This window comes from Tenrec ecaudatus, chromosome 4 (assembly GCF_050624435.1).
Source record: "Tenrec ecaudatus isolate mTenEca1 chromosome 4, mTenEca1.hap1, whole genome shotgun sequence".
In the NCBI taxonomy this organism is placed as follows: Eukaryota; Metazoa; Chordata; class Mammalia; order Afrosoricida; family Tenrecidae; genus Tenrec; species Tenrec ecaudatus.
In genome coordinates, this window is record NC_134533.1 from 203,018,588 (window position 1) to 203,035,793 (window position 17,206).

The 17,206-nt window shown below is 59.5% G+C and overlaps 1 protein-coding gene across 2 annotated transcripts; it reads left to right on the top strand.

Moving 5' to 3' along the window:
• Nucleotides 1-392: 392 nt before the first annotated feature.
• On the top strand, nucleotides 393-5,336 carry SLC38A3 (solute carrier family 38 member 3). Of its 2 annotated transcripts, none has more exons than XM_075548990.1 (15): nucleotides 393-532; nucleotides 636-680; nucleotides 830-945; nucleotides 1,364-1,437; nucleotides 1,528-1,620; nucleotides 1,710-1,791; nucleotides 2,671-2,753; nucleotides 2,853-2,911; nucleotides 3,088-3,252; nucleotides 3,362-3,441; nucleotides 3,683-3,783; nucleotides 3,960-4,084; nucleotides 4,175-4,319; nucleotides 4,970-5,073; nucleotides 5,165-5,336. In XM_075548990.1, exons 1-15 carry the CDS (start codon nucleotides 395-397, stop codon nucleotides 5,267-5,269), a joined length of 1,515 nt encoding a protein of 504 aa, XP_075405105.1. In that variant the 5' UTR covers nucleotides 393-394; the 3' UTR covers nucleotides 5,270-5,336. The 2 variants fall into 2 exon arrangements, with proteins under 2 accessions (XP_075405105.1, XP_075405104.1); XM_075548989.1 differs by having other exon boundaries at nucleotides 393-495; nucleotides 587-680.
• Nucleotides 5,337-17,206: the final 11,870 nt, after the last annotated feature.

Below are 17,206 nucleotides of genomic sequence, written 5' to 3' on the forward strand. Positions count from 1 at the left end.
CATCTCCCGGTGTGGTTGGCAGAGAAGGAGATGGACCCAAGAGCAGGCCCTGGGGGCCTGGGCCTCAGTATCTAGGGGTCCCGGTGGCAGCTCGGGACTCAGGCCACCCAGCGGATTCTGGCTTCACAGGCTGGTCTGGGTCAGCAGGTGTTTGGGGAAGGGGACACCTACAGGCTGAAGCATCCCATCCTGGTGGCTCCGAGACACCCAGGTATGGCAGCATCACTCCCAGCAGCAGGCTGGTCCCTGGGAGGGGGCCTCCTTGGGGAGGTGGTGAGTCTGCAGGGCCCCCCAGGGAGACAGGACCAGGAGGGCAGTCAGTAGCGGCCTGCGTGCTCCCCAGACGCCTGCGTGTCCGGGCTGCTGCTCCTGCCGGTCATCCGGGGGCTGAGCCATGGAGGTGCCTCTGCAGACGGAGATGGTGGACCTGGTGCCCAATGGCAAACCTTCGGAGGGGTTGCTCCCGGCCTCCGTGCCAGCGCTGGACAAGCAGAGGTTGGCTGAGGAAGGAGCCCGGGCAGGGTGGGGCAGGGTGCAGAGCAAGGGGCTGGGCTGAGCCCCCTGCCTTGCCTGCCTGTGCTGGCAGAGTGGAGGGCCCCAGATCGAGCTGCGGGGGCGGCGGCGCGGAGGCCCAGGACTTCCTCCAGAAAAGCCCCAGCAAGGAGCTGCACTTCAGTGACGTGAGCTGGGGGCGTGGACACTGGGGGACTGGGGCATGGCCGGGAGCACGGGTTCCCATAGACGCCGGTGTGGGGCAGTGAGGGAGTGCAAGGTGCCCCGAGCCATGCTGACTCCGGGCCGCCTCTCCACGCCCCACCGGTGCCTGCAGTTCGAGGGGAAGACGTCTTTTGGGATGTCGGTGTTCAACCTTAGCAACGCCATCATGGGCAGTGGCATCCTGGGGCTGGCCTACGCCATGGCCAATACGGGCATCGTCCTCTTCCTGTAAGTGCCCCTGAACACCTCCGGAAGAGGGGCGCGGGCTGGGCATTCGAAGCAGGCTGGCAGCCATCACCTCCCAGGCCCTCCCATCTCACTCCCGTCGCGCAGCCCCAGCTGTGGTGGGTGGGCCCTTCTTCTCCTCAGACCGCCTCACTGCCCAGCGCTCCCTCTGAGGCCTGCGTCCACACGGGAGGCTGGACCCCTGGGCTCCTGTGTCCTTCTCCTGGGGGCTCTGACCTGCAGCTGAATAGACTCAAGGAAGGAGGTCCTCAGAGCACACACTGATCCCCTCCGCCCCCCAGCAACTGCCCTTCTGGGTCATGTCCCACCCTGGGCCCCAGGGGCCCGCTGAGCTTGCCCTGCACCTGTTAGGGGTCTGACGCCCAGGCCTCCCTGAGCCTCCTGTCCCCTCCCTCCCCAGGGTCCTGCTGACCGCTGTGGCCCTGCTCTCCAGCTACTCCATCCACCTGCTGCTCAAGTCCTCAGGCATCGTGGGTGAGCCGAAGACCAAGCCTGCAGCTGCGGGGGGTGGTGCTGGGGAGTCCTCGACGACTGTTAATGGTGCTGACCCCCATGTCCCCACAGGCATCCGTGCCTATGAGCAGCTGGGCTATCGTGCCTTCGGGACTCCTGGGAAGCTGGCAGCAGCCCTGGCCATCACGCTGCAGAATGTCGGAGGTGGGGCCGGTGGGCAGGGGAGCGGGAGCCCAACTCCATGACTGGCTGGTTCCCCTGACCCCAGGGCCTGCTGGCACCTCTCCCCACAGCCATGTCCAGCTACCTGTACATCATCAAGTCTGAGCTGCCCCTGGTCATTCAGACCTTCCTGAACCTGGAGGAGAAAACCTCGTGAGCCCCAGAGGGACAGGGTCCACGGGAGAGGGGAGGCCCTCGTCCACCCTCCAGGTCCATCCAGGTCCCTGGGGCCACACTGGGTTGGGGAGAAAGATGAGTCAAAGCTCCAGGAACGGCTGAGCAAGGGGACAGAGCGTCACCGCGGAGCCAACTGTCAGCCCACAAGATCATGACACACCCGGAGCCCCCTGAGGGGGTGGGGGGTCTGGAGAAGCTCTCCTGGCTTGGGGGGGGGGCCCAGGTTCTGAGCTATCCATTAGGGGATGGATAACAGGGAGCCGTCAGGCTCAGCCCTAAGCACCTGCTATTCCTGACCACGGCTTGCGGGTTAGCACCACCACCCTCCCCCTACCCAGAGCTTAAGCCCACGGTGTCCCAGTTGTCTGTTCCTTTCACCAGCCTTGCCTGGGAGTGGCCAGCTCTGCCCTTGATTGCCCAGCCTGGACCAGCAAGGGGGCTGGGAGACTGGCAGCTTCGGTGGGCAGGTGGTAGTGACCCTGGGTGCTGCCCCAGGGCCAGTGGACCCTCCCCCAAGAGTCCGCCTTTGGACTTGCCGTTGAAGGGTGACCCATCCCTGCAAGATGCAGAGACCAAGAATGACCACACGTTTATCAAATCCCTGAGATACCCCCTGCCGGGCAGCTGAGCCCACAGCTGTGTCCTAAGCGGGCTCTGATCCCAAGGGCTCCCTCCCTCCACTCCGTGCCGTTCACCACAGGGGCGTGTTGCACCCACACATGTCCTGCAGTTGGGGATGGGAACACGCAGAGACCTCAGGGGCCACACTCAGTGACAGCACTGCTGACTGATGAGGGGAGGGGCCGTCCTCCTCTGGGCAGAGGACCCTGACTCTAGTTCTGCTCTGTCCCCCAGGGACTGGTACTTGAACGGAAACTACCTGGTGATCCTAGTGTCTGTCACCATCATCCTTCCCCTGGCGCTGATGCGCCAGCTTGGTGAGTGGGGTGTGGGCATCAGAGACCCCCGAGAGGGTGATGGGGGACTGTGGGGGCTTCCCAGCCTCATGAACCCCGCCCCCTGCCCCCTCTTCGTAGGCTACCTGGGTTACTCGAGCGGCTTCTCCCTAAGCTGCATGGTGTTCTTCCTCATCGCTGTAAGTCACCCCCCACCCACCCGGCCCAGGCAGGGGCGGCTCTCCCAGGGACAGGCTGCTCTCAGAGGGATGGGAAGGCTCTCCTGGGAGCAGGTCAAAAGATAATGTGTCTGACCGACCTGTGTGTGACCAGGCAGCCTAGCCTGGCTCCATGACCTTTGCCCTTGCTCATGCAGGTCATCTACAAAAAGTTCCAGGTGCCCTGCCCGCTGCCCCTCCACATCGCCAACATCACAGGCAATGCCAGCCACTCGGAGGTCCTCAGGGAGGAGGGGCAGTTGCACGTCGAGGGTGGGGCTGTGGCCCTCTGCACCCCAAGCTACTTCACACTCAATAGGCAGGTACGGACCGGCCATATTTGGGCAGAGGCCGCCGACCCCGCCGTGAGGGAGGGGTGTATGTGTGGGGGGGTGGGAGCGGCACCCTCACCTGGTGCCCATGTTTCCCCAGACGGCATACACCATTCCCATCATGGCCTTTGCCTTTGTCTGCCACCCTGAGGTGCTGCCCATCTACACAGAGCTCAAGGAGTAGGTGCCTGGTACTGGGGGACAAGCCTGGGAGGGAATGGCCATGGTCCCCAGAGTGGGGAGGTGGGTGGAGTGACTGGAGCCAAGTCATTCTGGAAATCCATGGGTGATCTTGCTGGCTACAGGAGGTGGGGTGGGAGGAAGGAGCGGGCCCCCTCCAGTGGGGGACACTGTGGGACCTGAAAGACCCCGGAGCATGTTGTGCCAACTCTCTCGCCCACCCCACCCCCCACCCCACCAGCCCCACCAAGAGGAAGATGCAGCACATCTCCAACCTGTCCATCGCCGTCATGTACGCCATGTACTTCCTGGCCGCCCTCTTCGGCTACCTCACCTTCTACGGTACTCGAGGGGTGGAGCGGAGCTAGCTGGGAGCAGGGCGGGGCGGGTAAGGTGCTGGCCCTGGGGTGTGATGCCTACGGTGGGTGCCCTGCCGCTGGGGAGGTGAGTCTGAGCACTGCCCCCACCCCCAGGGCCCCTACCCTGGGTTGCCCACTGATCACCCCCGCCCACCACAGACGGGGTGGAGTCAGAGCTGCTGCACACCTACAACAAGGTGGACCCCTTCGACGTGCTGATCCTGTGCGTGCGTGTGGCCGTACTGACCGCCGTCACCCTCACCGTGCCCATCGTGCTGTTCCCGGTGAGCCGGGGTGCGGCCCTGCCGGGGCGGGGCTTAGGGGAGCGCCACTGGTGTGACTGGTGGGCTGACGGCCCCTCTTGGCCCCCCCAGGTGCGCCGGGCCATCCAGCAGATGCTGTTTCAGAACCAGGAGTTCAGCTGGCTTCGGCACGTAATCATCGCCATCAGCCTGCTCACCTGCATCAACCTGCTGGTCATCTTCGCTCCCAACATCCTGGGCATCTTTGGGGTCATTGGTGAGGGCCTGGCCCCAGAGAAGTTCTCTTCTGCAAATTCTAGCACAGAGGTTCTCAACCTGTGGGTCTCAACCCCTTTGGGGGGGTCGGATGACCCTTTCACAGGGGTCACCTGATTCATCACAGTACCAAAATGACAGTGATGAAGTAGCAACGGAAATAATTGTACAGTTGGGGGGGTTGGTCATCACAACACGAGGAACTGTATGAAAGGGCATTAGGAAGGTTTGAGAACCACTGCCCTAGCCCAGCTGGACTGACCCTTGGAGGCTTGTCCAGAGCTTCACAACCACAGAGTCCGGGCCTAGACGAGCTTCCTCTGGGGAGACCAAGGGCCAGGCCCCTCCCCACCACAGGATCCCATAGGCTTTGTTCCCGCTGCCCTGATTCGCAGGCTCTGATGCCCAGACCTGGGGCTGGGGGCCATAGAGATGACAGCCAGGTCCCCTGGCTCTCCGTGTCCAGAATCCAGCTCCATTCATGAAGTGGAAAAGGAGCTACTGGCTGAGGCAGATCACCCCCTCAGGGCCCTGCCTCTTGGCTTCCTGAGGCCCCTGGGGGACAGAACACAAGGGGAGGGGGTGGTGGGATCTTGGTCCCCGAGTGAGAGCCCCTCTAGGGGCTTCAGCAACCTTGCTTTGTTCTCACAGGTGCCACCTCTGCCCCGTGCCTGATTTTCATCTTCCCTGCCACCTTCTACTTCCGTATCGTGCCCACCGAGAAGGAGCCTGCTAAGTCCACCCCGAAGATCCTGGTGCGAGGATGTGGCAGAGGTTGGCGGGCTGGGGTAGGCTGCTGTGGGACTGCCCTGACCCCCAGCCTGACGCTGCCCTCTGACCCCGCAGGCCCTGTGCTTCGCCATGCTGGGGCTCTTGCTTATGACGCTGAGTCTGAGTTTCATCATCAGTGACTGGGTCTCCGGGACTGGCCGGCCTGGAGGAAGCCACTAGAGTGCTCCCCCCACCCTCCAGCCCGTCCTGCCCCATCTGCTCACCCTAGCACCCCTGCCCGGCGTGCCCAACCACTGCTCCTGCCCATGGCCAGTAGTGAAGCAGGGGCAAGGTAGGTTTAGCCCTACTCCACCCACGCCTGCTCCGTCCACGGGCACTCATCAGCAGAGCCGGGCCTGAGGATTCGGGCCACCAGCATGCTGGGGTTCCAGGCTGCAGGGGCTTCCTTTAGCAGAGTAGGGGTGAAGGGGGCACATGTGTCCCTCACTCCATTTTGTAGCCCCTCAGCCACCATGCACAGATACCCACACTCAGAGCCAGCAGCTGCCCCGCAGCCTGTCCGGGCCCTCAGGCCGGAGCCTAGGCTCCACGCCCCGAGGCCTCATCTGCCCAGCCCCTCACCTCTCCTCCCTCTGTTCCCCAGGCCCCTTTCAGGCCCTTGAACACCTGTGGCCCCTTCTCCTGTGGAGCCAGGGCAGGCTCCACCATGGGACCCCCGTTCTGCCTGTTCACCTACCCTGGGGAGGCTGGGACTCCCCCCTCCCTCACCCTCAGCCTGGGCCCTGGGCCACAGTCCACATTCCACAGCCAGGAAAAGGGAGAGGCTGGGGCTCAGTGTCCCTGCACCCGGGAGGCCAGGGATCCAGGGGCAGGGGTGGGAGGCTGTCAGCCCCCCCATTTTATAAATATTCTATGTAAGACCAGCTGTGTTTTATATTCTTAGGCTGTATGATTTCTGGGCCCCTGGGAGGCAGCGGGGAGGCCCCGGGCATGGTGAAAGTCCCCATGTCCCCTTGTCTCCCAAACCAACCACCAGCACAGCACGCAGACGGGGCTCTGGGCCGGAGCCAGGCCAGGCACAGACCTGCTTTCTCACGGGGTGAGGTGGGGAGGAATTAATGAGGCCCCAGGAAGTGGGGCAGAGAGGCCTCCGGAAGGAGGCAACGTGCAGTGCATCCCCAGCAGCTTCGGGGAGGGTCTACGAGGGGCAGCCTAGCTCAGAAGCCCCAGGAAGAGCCCTCAGGGCCCCTCCAGCCTGGCTCCCCAGCTGTGCTACCAAGCCTCCTATCAAACCCCCAATCTGGTCCTGGACCCTGTTGGGCTGATAGTCTGAGAAGCAGTAGAATCCACTGTGAATAGAGGTGAGCAAGGTCCAGACGAAGCTGGGGGCTGGGCGCTGTTGGGAGACCGGGCCGCCCCAGGTGCCTGGGGTGTGGAGGGACTGGAAGCTGCCTGCTGCCTGTGGCAGGCTTGAGCCAGCTGGGACCCACTGGGACGGAGCAGCCTGGGCCCTGGCACCAAACCCTCATTAGGAGAGACCCTGCACCCCGCTAGGCCAACAGCAAAAGGACAGCAGGAAAAATCCAGTTTGAGCTTGCAAGGCGGCTGGCCAGCTCTGGAAAGCCCTGGGGAAAGGACTCATCAAAGCCAGTGGCTGTTAGGCCCAGGGCCTGTGCCAGCTGGGCAGAGCCGGGTCTTCCTGAGCGCTGCTCCCACCAGGCCAGGCACCTGACTGCAGCCTGGGCACTCAGGAGTGGTGGGGCCCAGGGAAGAGCCTGGCCACTGGCCTAGAGATGGCCATGGCCCAGGATGCCCTGCATGACGGGCAGCCCTCTGGTTTTCCCCTACCAAGGAGGCCACAACCTTTTCTGGGCCCCTTGAATCCTGGGGCAGTAGCACAGGATCCACGTCACAGGTAGATTCTGGGGTCACCACCACCTGTAGTGTGCCCCCTTTCAAAGACGGCTGCAGGTCGGAGCAGCAGCAGGACTGCCTACAGCTGTGGAAATGCCAGGTTTGCCTCAGGCCTCTCAGAGCAGAGAATGTGCCCACAGTGCCTCTTCACCACCCAATAGTGCACAGAAGACCGCCCGCCGGCGCTGATAAGCTGCCTCTGCCTGCCCAGTCAGGCCGCCTCCAGGTGGCAGGCTTTGGGGGTGAACTAGAGGAACCAAGCAGGTCACACCGTCAACCCAAAAGCCAGGTGCCCCATGAACAATGGACTGTGTACGAGTGCCTCTTGCCTAGGTCAAGCTCACCATGCAGCTCCCATGAGGAGGAGCGAAAGCAGTTTCTAAAGGATCGCTTGTGTTGTTGAGACTGTAACACACAGTGAGCAACGGCCAGGGTGGCTGTGTCCAGGGGCGTGCCTGCCTCACGTTGATGCCGCTCTTTAAGCCCTGCAGCTATCCCTACCCTCCTCCTCGGAGGCTTTCCTCCTGCATCGACAGAAACTCCTGTCCCCCAGGGGTGCCTATCAAATCTTCCTGTGGGTTGCGACCCCTTTGAGAATCGAACAACCCTTTCACGGCGGTCACCTGATTTAGCACAGTTGCAAAATGACAGTGATGAAGTAGCAATGAAAATAATATGATGGTTGGGGGTCACCACACCATGAGGAACTGTCTGAAAGGGTCGCGGCCTGAGGAAGGTGCAGAACTACTGGCACAGGGGGTCTTTCCAGTTGCTCAGCACTCTGCTTACAGCTGCTGGTATAGAGAAGCCCTCAGAAGTACGCTGCTCACTGGACGGACGGATGGATGGACGGATAGATGGGTGGAAGGATGGATGGATCCCTTTCCAGCAGAGACGTGCATGAATGCATGTGCATATGCAGGCGTGGAGACCTCTTGGAGCAGGAATCTGGTCCATCACACGGACGGGTCCCCACAGAGCCGAGTGCTGAAGGCAGGGCATTCTGACTCGTGAAGCTGCACGCAGTTGCTTGGAAGACGACTTCAGGGTGTTTCCGGTCTAACGTCAGGACACATCTTCGGCAGGGTCCTAGGATTCCAAGCGGTGGGCTGCTAACCACCAGCTGTTCCGGGGAAGAAAGACAGAGCTTTTGACTCCCAGAAAGAATGAGAGTCTTGGCAAGCCACAGGGCAATTCTACCCCCTTGTAGGGTCACCAGGAGTCAGGAGTAAGGTCCTGTCCCCTGAAAATGTGCTCCCTTTGGGACGCGGCTGAGTTCAAGCCACTGGAAAGCCCACCGCAGAGGTCTTGATTTCCTCCCGCTCTTTTTCTCCTGCCTGCTTAGTAAAGACAATGGCTTGGGTAATAGGGACTCAGGCAGGGGGCAAAAACACAGGGCGTTGGGCTCTCTCCTTCTCCAACAGCCTGGGCCCTCCTCACCTGACTAAAAAAGGACTCATTCATTCATTCACTCAATGAGCACTTCTGTAGATTTCAGAGCAGCTGTAAACAGAGTGGTGAGGGAAGGGAAAATGCACCCTGCTTGGATTTGCATGAGAAGAGGATGCTTCAGAGCAGGAACATGGAATCAACCAACCACTAAGTTACCTCATTTAGGAGGTGCTCGCGCTGTGGGAAGTAAGGGGGTCACGGAGGGTCATGGCCATGCTGCTGAAAGAGGGACATTGGATCAGCATTTGGGAGCAGAGCTTTGTGGAGGTGTGGGGGTGAACTTCCCATCGGGAGGGGGATTGAGGGGTGTCTGGCAGAGCAGCACCCTGAGGGAGCAGCCAGGAGACCCGGGGAGGCAGGAACAGGTAGGAGCCAGTGACGGGACCTCTTCAACTGCCATAAGGCCTTTGGATTTTCCTCCAGGTGAGCTGAGAGCCGGTTGCGGATCTCGAGCAGAGTAGGAGCCAGAATCTGCCCGGTATATTGCAGTGTCTGCTGGGTGGTTCTGGCAGCTGCACTGAGACTAGGTGATGGGGAGCTAAGGGTAACATGCTGCCGATCACTGCTGTCCCCGTTGCTCAGGACAGACCTGATTGCGTGGCTCAGCTCAGGTAGGGGTCCGAGCTGGGGTCTGAGCTTGGGTGGGTGTGTTCAGCAGGTGACATGGCAGTTACCTGATGTTTGGGGCCTGGGTGTTAGGGGGCTGCTGAGAGGAGACAGAGGGTGCTACAAGGCTGGGCAGCCCGGAGGGAGGGAAGGAGGGAGGAGAGGGATGGAGCTGGCGGTGCCGGTAGGGTGTAGGGGGGAGCAGGCTGGTGTCTGTATCCGGGTTTGCCCGTTGTCAGAGTAAACCAGCCTCTAACAACAGCAGTGGGTCCACAGGCGCAACTGTCCAGCAATAAAAATATAAACATAGTGAAATCATAGAAGATAGGAGAGAAAGTAAAATCAGGAGTCAGACATATTTCATGGTAGCATGCTTACCTTCTCGAGACAGCCATGATCTCAGCAGCCAGGTCTGTGCAGAGAGAGGAAATCTTCACTGTCTTGGGATATTAGTAGGTAGCCATGAGACATGCATATTCAGTAGCTACCTATGTCACAAGTTTCTGAGCTCACAGGTGAGCTGCACTGGGGATAGGCAATGGGCGGGATGGGTGCCTGCCTTGGCGGGAGGAGATAATAAAAGAATGTCAGCTTCTACGGGGAGAAACAACCATGTGCTCCCTTTAAGGCAGCACAGCTGTTCAGGGAGAATCTGTGGGAATAAGCAGAACAAGGTACTTGGACTTTCTCTCTGACTTACCAAGGTGGTATGTTTCCTACTGTGGACTATGAGCTTCCCAGATTCCCTCTTACAATTTAGGGACCATAGGCCTGGTCATGTTTCCCTCAGTGTCAGTTTCCTACAGCCCATGAGGAGTTTGAGAACACTCAATGCAAATGTCTGCTTGACTGCGTGACTCGGGGGTTCTGTGGAGAGACAGGTGTTGGACCCTGGGTGGCGAAGGCACAGCCCTTGGGTAGTACTCAAAGCCACAGACCTAAGGAGACGAGCTTAGATCGGGGAGAGCTGTAGCTAGGTCCAAGTCCCAGAGCGTTGTACTCTCAGGAGATTGGCCAAGGTGGAAGGTGAGCAAGGCAGGGCAGGGCGGTGAGGGAACCTGGAGGGTGGGAGAGTCTGGGAACCCAGCAGACCTCAGCAGTGCTGGGGGGCAGTGTGGGCCGAGGCGAGGAGGGGGTGGACAGCAGACCATGGGATGTGGCAGTACTCTGCCCTCTGAGGATCCTGGCTGGGCAGTTCCACAGAAGGGAACATCTTCACCACCTGGTGCTAGTGTGACAAAAAGACCACACCGGTGACTTCAAAGCCAGGCATGTCTCAGTTTTTGTTTTTTTTAGGGGTCTGAATTCAGGGTGTCAGCGGGGTGTTCCTCTGTCCACTCTAGAAAATGGCCAGTCCCTGTCTCTTTCAGCTTCTGCCATCCTGCCCTGGCATTCTTGGCATTCCTTAGCTTGTAGACAGATCCTCACATGGCCCTGATCCCTGGGGCATGCAGGCTCTTTGTTTTTTGCCCCCCTTTTTCTAAAACACCACTGAGAAAGATTAGGTCTAGGACCCAGTCTACTGCATTATGCCCTCATTCACATAAGAAAAAACAAACAGGGTTCCCCCACCCCACACCCCCTGCTCAGGACTTTTTATAAATCAGTCCCTAGGAGAGAGACAGGCCTGACCAGAGTGGACACAGGAGCAAGGAGTTGGGGTGGGGTGGGGCTGGAACAGGATACAAATATGGATATCCTATGTAACATGAGAAGGGCAGGGAGTGGACCAACAGAGGCTTTGATGGTGGACTAGGGGGTGGGGTGGAGGGTGAGAGATTCCCAGGATGTGAGCCCAGTGACAGTAGCTAGGCATTGGACGATGGGCCCGGGCATCAGGGAGGTGTGTGGAGTGGCCGCTGACTGCCCTGGCCAAGTGCCAGTGGCTAAGGACATTGTGTGTCCAGAGTCCAGCCAGGGACAGCAAGAAACATGTGGGGGCCAGGGGACTCGCCCTGGCTTCTGTTCCCAGTGCTAGTTTAAAATCACCCAGCAACTGACTTTCATCCAGACGAGTTGGAGCAGTCCTAGTTGACTGAACGTTGTTTAGAAAGAAAACGTAGCAGAAGGGACCCGAAGGGCACAAAACCGCTTTCAAAACCACACGGGGCTGCAAACGCCTGCGGCCGTGCTCAGCAGGGCCTGGGCCCGACTGGCGGAGACGCAAGAAGGTCCGGGCGGCGGGGCGGCCTCTGCTGTCCCCTGGCGGCCGGGCCGCTGCGCTCCGGGAGAGCGGGCCCCAGCACCGCGCCGCGAGGAAGAGGCCGGGTCTGGAAGCCGTGCGCCCCGGCACGTGAGCTTGCACCTGCCTAACCTAGGAGGGGGGTCCGGGGTCGAGGGGGAGGGGCGGCCCAGCCTTCAGAGGGTTCCTCGACGTATTCCCCAGCCCCTCCTGTTCCATCCGGCTGTTGGCCTCGCGTTCACATCCAGCCGGACACTGGCCGTGGTCAGCGCGTGCCTGGCCTCTGAGCTGGATGCAGGAAACGACCCTCCCAGCTCTCAGGAGGCAGGACAGGTGACCACGAGAGGAACCACCCCAAAACAATCTAAATATCGGGACCCTGGAGCGGAGTGCCCCGCCCAGGGGAAGGCGGAAGAGAAGACCCCAGCGTGGGAAGAAGCAAAAGGTCCAGCAAGGCCTAGCGGACGCGGGCGCCAGGAGGCTCACGGAGGACGCGGGACGGATGCCGCCTTGGGGAGGAGGGGACAAATCCGTGGAGGAGAGGATCCGAACCGCGCCGGAGGCAGCCCAGCCGCAGGAAGTGTCCGTGAGGTGGTGGGCGTGGGCCGCCTCGGCTCCCCGGTTGCGCCTACGGGCCGCCAGGGGGCGCCGCTGCCTCGCGAAGCGGCTTCCCGTCTTCCGCAGCCACAGAGATTCCCAGCTCCGGCCTAGAGAAGCCCCGGAAGAGGCGGGGCAGCACTTCCCAGGGTCGCTTCCGGCTAGCTTGGGGCGGGCAGGCGACCGGAGAGGGTGGAGGCCGCCGTGGGCGGGGCAAGGGCTCCAGAGGAGAATCGAGGGGGAGGGGCAGGCTGCGAGTTTGAGGGCTAGGGCCTGCGGGGCGGCCCGTGATCTAAGACCGAAGGGGATCCTTGGGGGCCGAGGGCGCGAATGCATGGCGGGGGCTGGAGGTCTGCGGCCCCGGGTGCACAAAGCTGCAACCTGCGAAGCTCCCGGCCCCGCGCCAGCGCGCCCCACGCCTTTTCTCTTGTGTAATAAGTTCTGGGTCTCAGACACGGGGACACGGGCCTGACTGCCCAGGGCAGGGTGAGGAAGGGTTCCCAAGGAAGAGGACACTCCAAGAGAGGTGTGTGTACAAAGGCAGGACGGATGGCGAGGATAGGGGCGGGCCTCTTTTAGATCGCGTTTCTTTAAAAGTTCTTGAAAAATCTAAGCCTTTCTGGGGGGAGGCTGCAGAGACGCTGCCCAGAGTCTAGTGGAAGAAGAAGAAGTTTAAACCAAAACACACCACAAAGAAGAAGAAGAAAAAGTTAGTCTCGGTTACATGTCACCTGCTCCACTGTGCTGCACCTTTCTCTCCCAGGGGAGGCAGAGCACACCCTTGTCCCCGGTGGGGACTTCACTCCCACCTCCTGCACAACCCTGTGGCTGTTTCCTGTGTCCTGCCTTGAAGAGGCAGCCAGAACTTACAACCTTGAAGAGGACCCCCTGTCACTGGGACCCTCCCTCCCGACAGAGTGGGGTGTAAATCACGATGGGAGCAGATCCCTCATCTTTCTTACTAGCCAGAAGGGATTTTAAAATATCAGATCATGTCATTGCTTTGAAAGGCCCGTTCTGCTTGAATGTTCATCAAGGAGAGCCACTTCAGTTGTCCTCCAAGGGAAGAAAAGGACCATCCCTGGACCTGCCGGGAGGAGCACAGGAAGTCGGGCCTGCTCCGATTTCAAAGGGGCATCCTGGATCAGCTAGGTTTCAACATTGTCTCTTCTCTTCAACCCAGCTTGAGGTGTGGGGCAACCTTTTAGGGGTGCGCTGTGTGTGTGTGTGTGTGTGTGTGTGTGTGTGTGTGTGTGTGTGTGAGAGAGAGAGAGAGAGAGAGAGAGAGAGATGCCTCAAATGCAGAAGAAGAGCCTTGTGGGAAATGAGAGAATGGTGAGTGGTCGCTATGCAGATAGACTGGGATCCCCCGAAGCTAGGAGGGCAGGGGTCCCACTGAGTAGGTCTGAAAGGCCAAGAGACTGAAGCCCAGAGCTGAGGAGCCTCCCGGAATCTAGGGGGCAGAGCCAACACCCAGAGCGAGCGGAGGGCAGGGCCATGGGTGGCTCCAGAGAACAGGGTTAACTTCAAGCCTTGAGTTTGTACAGATGATGTTGCTGAAGGTTAACCTTGTGTAGCACCTCTTAGCCTTCCCCCTCCAGTTCTTCCGGTTGTAGCGGCGCTGCCCTGTGCCTGCTCCACGTGTGTGTGAAGCAGACTCCACGTGTTTCAGATTCCGAGGAAGAGGGGTTTTTGTCCCACGATGGAATATGCCTCCTGTCTCACCCACATTTGATTTAATGACTCAGCAGATGAGATGTTGGTCTTGGAGCTGGTTTGAGACTGGGGATGATACAATGGGGAGGACGTGTGGGGAATGTTAGGGCTTTGTTTCTTGACTGTTTCCACCAGAGTATTGTGTGAAAGCAGTTGGATAGATGGAATGTGACCCTGCAAACATGTCTGGGGCCAGCATCCCATTTGGGGCTGGGCTGTCTCCATTGGGTTGGTGACACAAGATGCGTGGAGCTGGATGTTTTCAATGGATTTCTTAAGATATACAAGAGGTTGAATGACACAATAGAAGCAGAGATGGTGGCAGGGGAGATGCCACTCCACAGGAAGACCACCCAAGAGGAGAGGCCCAGAGGCAGGGACCTTCCTCCAGGACCCACAGGGAGAAAAAGCCTTCCTCCCTGAATTTGGATGTGGAGCCCCCTAAACGCTGAGTGAATAGATTTCTGTCTGTGAAAGTTCACCCATCCATGTTCTTTCCATTACAGCACAAACACCCTCCTCGTGTTCCCTCTACATTTGGAATAAACATCAAAATCCTGGCCCCTGCTCACCTCCCCCCAGACTGGTGGTTTGTTGCTTCAGCCTGCCTCCTGGTCTCACCCCAGGGCCTTTGCACTGACTTTCAGAAGCTTTTTATTTGCTGACCGGCAGCAGCCCCGAACAAACTGGTCCCCTGGGTTTCAGGCTGCACTCCCTGCAGCCCCTACACCCCTGTACCCCCAGGCCTCCTAGGGTTCAATGACCGGCTGCCCTCTCAAGGCAGTTGTGCCGGTGCCACCCAGGAGTCTCTGTAAGAAGCCCTGGAGTTCAGGTGGCCCTGGGCCTGGGAGACCTCCCTGTGCACCTCGCTGGGCCACTTGCCGCTGCGTCACCATCATTAGGGCTGTTTTTGCGCCTTCATTAAATTAAATTCCAGGAAGCAGTGTTAATGGAGGCCCTAACGAGCCGCAGGAGAGGCCGCAGCCACAGCCGTTGGACAGCAAGGCGGGGCGTACAGGGCAATAAGGCAGGCTCCTGGGGCCGGGGCTGCCAGCCTCTTCCTGAGCTCTCAGGGACCTGGCCCTCCAAGAGAGCATGCCCTTGAGAGGCCAGGGACGCAGTGGGTGGCACTGCGGCAGGCTGGACTGTGAGCTCTCTCTCTCTGAGGACAGGGTGTCAGGCTCCACTCAGACCTTGCCCCCAGAGACTCAGGGCTCCCAGCTTCCCTGTCAGGCACCTGGGTGGCGCCCCCCTCCCCCATACACCATGAACGGAGTGAGCATCGCTTGGATCTGTAGACTCAGTCATGCCTCAGGCCAGCAACCAAACCCTCCTTCAGCGTCTTCCGAGGAGATGAGAATCCATGTCCCAGCTCACAGTGCTTCACAGAGCCCTCCCCTGCCCCCCAATGAAACCCCAAGTCTTTCCTGCAGCCCACAGACCCAGCCTGGTCACCTGCTCTCACTCACCAGTCTGGGCTGGCCTCCTTTCTGTCCTAGGAACATCCAGCGCCTTCCCTGCCCACAGGGCCCTAGCTGGCCACGGTCACCCTACGCTGCCTCTCCTGGTTTAGAGGACCCTCCTCTCTCTGTAAACACACACACACACACACACACACACACACACACACACACACACACACAGCCCAAGCCTAAAGCCCCTGCCAACAAATCCACCCTTGCTCAGGCCGACTGTAAACCTCTGTGCGGTGGGGACAGCCACCCTGTTCCCCAGCAGAGCAGCAGGTGGGCTTGAACTGGTAAGTAGCTCACTGCCCAACACCTAAGCTGCAGGCTCACCAAGACTCATAGTTCACAAATCACCTGCAGTTCCACCAAGAGAAGCTCCCTGCAGGTCAATCTCAAACCCATCTCAATCAGTGGGGACCCCCTAGCCTAGCCCTTCTCAACCCCTTTGGGGGGATGGAACGACCCTTTCACAGGGGCTGCCTAAGACCGTCAAAAAACACACAAATATTTCACAAGATATAATTACATATTGTTTTGTGATTAATCAGTATGCTTTAATTATGTTCAATTTGTAACAGAGAAAGTACATCCTGCATATCAGATATTTACCAGTACATGGCGATGCATCACAGTAGCAGAATGACAGTGATGAAGTAGCAACAAAAATAATGGTAAGGTTCGGGGGAGGGGAGGTCACCACCACCTGAGGGACTGTATGAAAGGGTCAGGGTCTTGGCATTAGGAAGGTTGAGTACCACTGCCCTAGCCCATCCAGAGACTGCTGGTTAAAGAGTGCTGGGGCCTGATTCTTCAGGCTAAAGCCGATTCTCAGTGGAGAGATCCTGAGGGATCCCAGGCCTGGGACAGAGCCTCGGAGGGGAAGAAAGGCCAGGCAGGGAGGGGAAGCAGGGCAGGACCACTGACTCCAGTCTCAGAAGTGACACCGGAATGGGGCAGCTGAGGCTGCACTGGAGGAGGTGGGGCCCGGCTGCAGGGGCCTGAGTGGAAACAGCGAGCTGTGATATTGTGGTTTGGGGCCTCTGCCAGGGACCACCTGCCCCCCAGGAGCCCTGGAGGTGGGCTCCTCAGAGTCCCCAGCTCTGAGTATCCCTGTGTGGGCTCCTGCCTGTCCCAGCACAGCACTCTGGGCAGGAAGGGGGTTGGCGGGGGAGGCAGACGCTCACTGAAACTGTCTTTGGGGAAGTGCTGGCAGCTTCCTCTTCCTGGAGCCCGTGGGCTGAAGGGTCAGCCTCTGAGGGGGTCTTCAGTCCTCACCCTGCTCAGGGCTGTGCACAGGAGGAATGGGGACACACTGGACCTGCTCTGTGGCCTGTGGCGAGCCCGTGGCTGTCCTGGCTGTCCCTGTGCGTGCTAGCAGCTGGTACTTCTCCATTCCAGCTGGGCAGCTGACCTCAGCTCTGCTGGATGCCTTGTCATTGTCCTTATGGTCTGCACAGGGACATGCTGTGCCTCTTCTGGTGACCAGGAGACCCTGCCCCCCACCCCCCACCCCCAGAACAACAAAGGTTCTGACTTGTGAAGGAACCAGCCAGCCTGCTGGCAATGTCCCCTGCTGGTAATCCTTGATAATTCCTGGCCCCTTCTGAGCCTTGGGAACCCTGGCAGAGCAGCAATGAGTTACCAGTTGGGCTTCTAACTAGTAAGGTCAGCAGTTCGAAACCACTCGCCGCTCCTCAGGATAAAGATGAGGCTTTCTCCTCTGTAAGAGTCACTGTCTCAGAAACCCACGGGGCTGTTTCACCCTGTCCTGCAGAGTCCCCGTGAGTCCAAGGGTCGATGTGGTGGGTGGCGGCAGCGAGTTTGGAGTTCTGGGGTCTGGACCTCCACTCAAGCCTCAGAAGCAAACAAGGGCTTTCTGCAGCTCCCGTGTCTTTGATGAGTTTTTTGGAATGGCCCTTCCCCAAAGCCACCTTCACAGTTGCACTTCCTAACCTTCGCATCTTCTGTTCCTGTTCCCGGAATGCCCTTCCTGGTTGTCACTGTCCTTCTGTCTCTGCTCATGGTGGGCTACACCCCTACCTCGAGACCATGGTCCGAAAATAGCACTTCCTTTATTCTCCCATTGGCTCATTTCAGGCTGAGACCTTCGCGAGAGCTGGTCCCCACGTCTCTCCCCTGTCTCCCTCTCGCCTAGCGGTTCTCAACCTGTGGGTCTCCACCCTTTGGGGGCCAAACAACCCTTTCACAGAGTCACCTAAG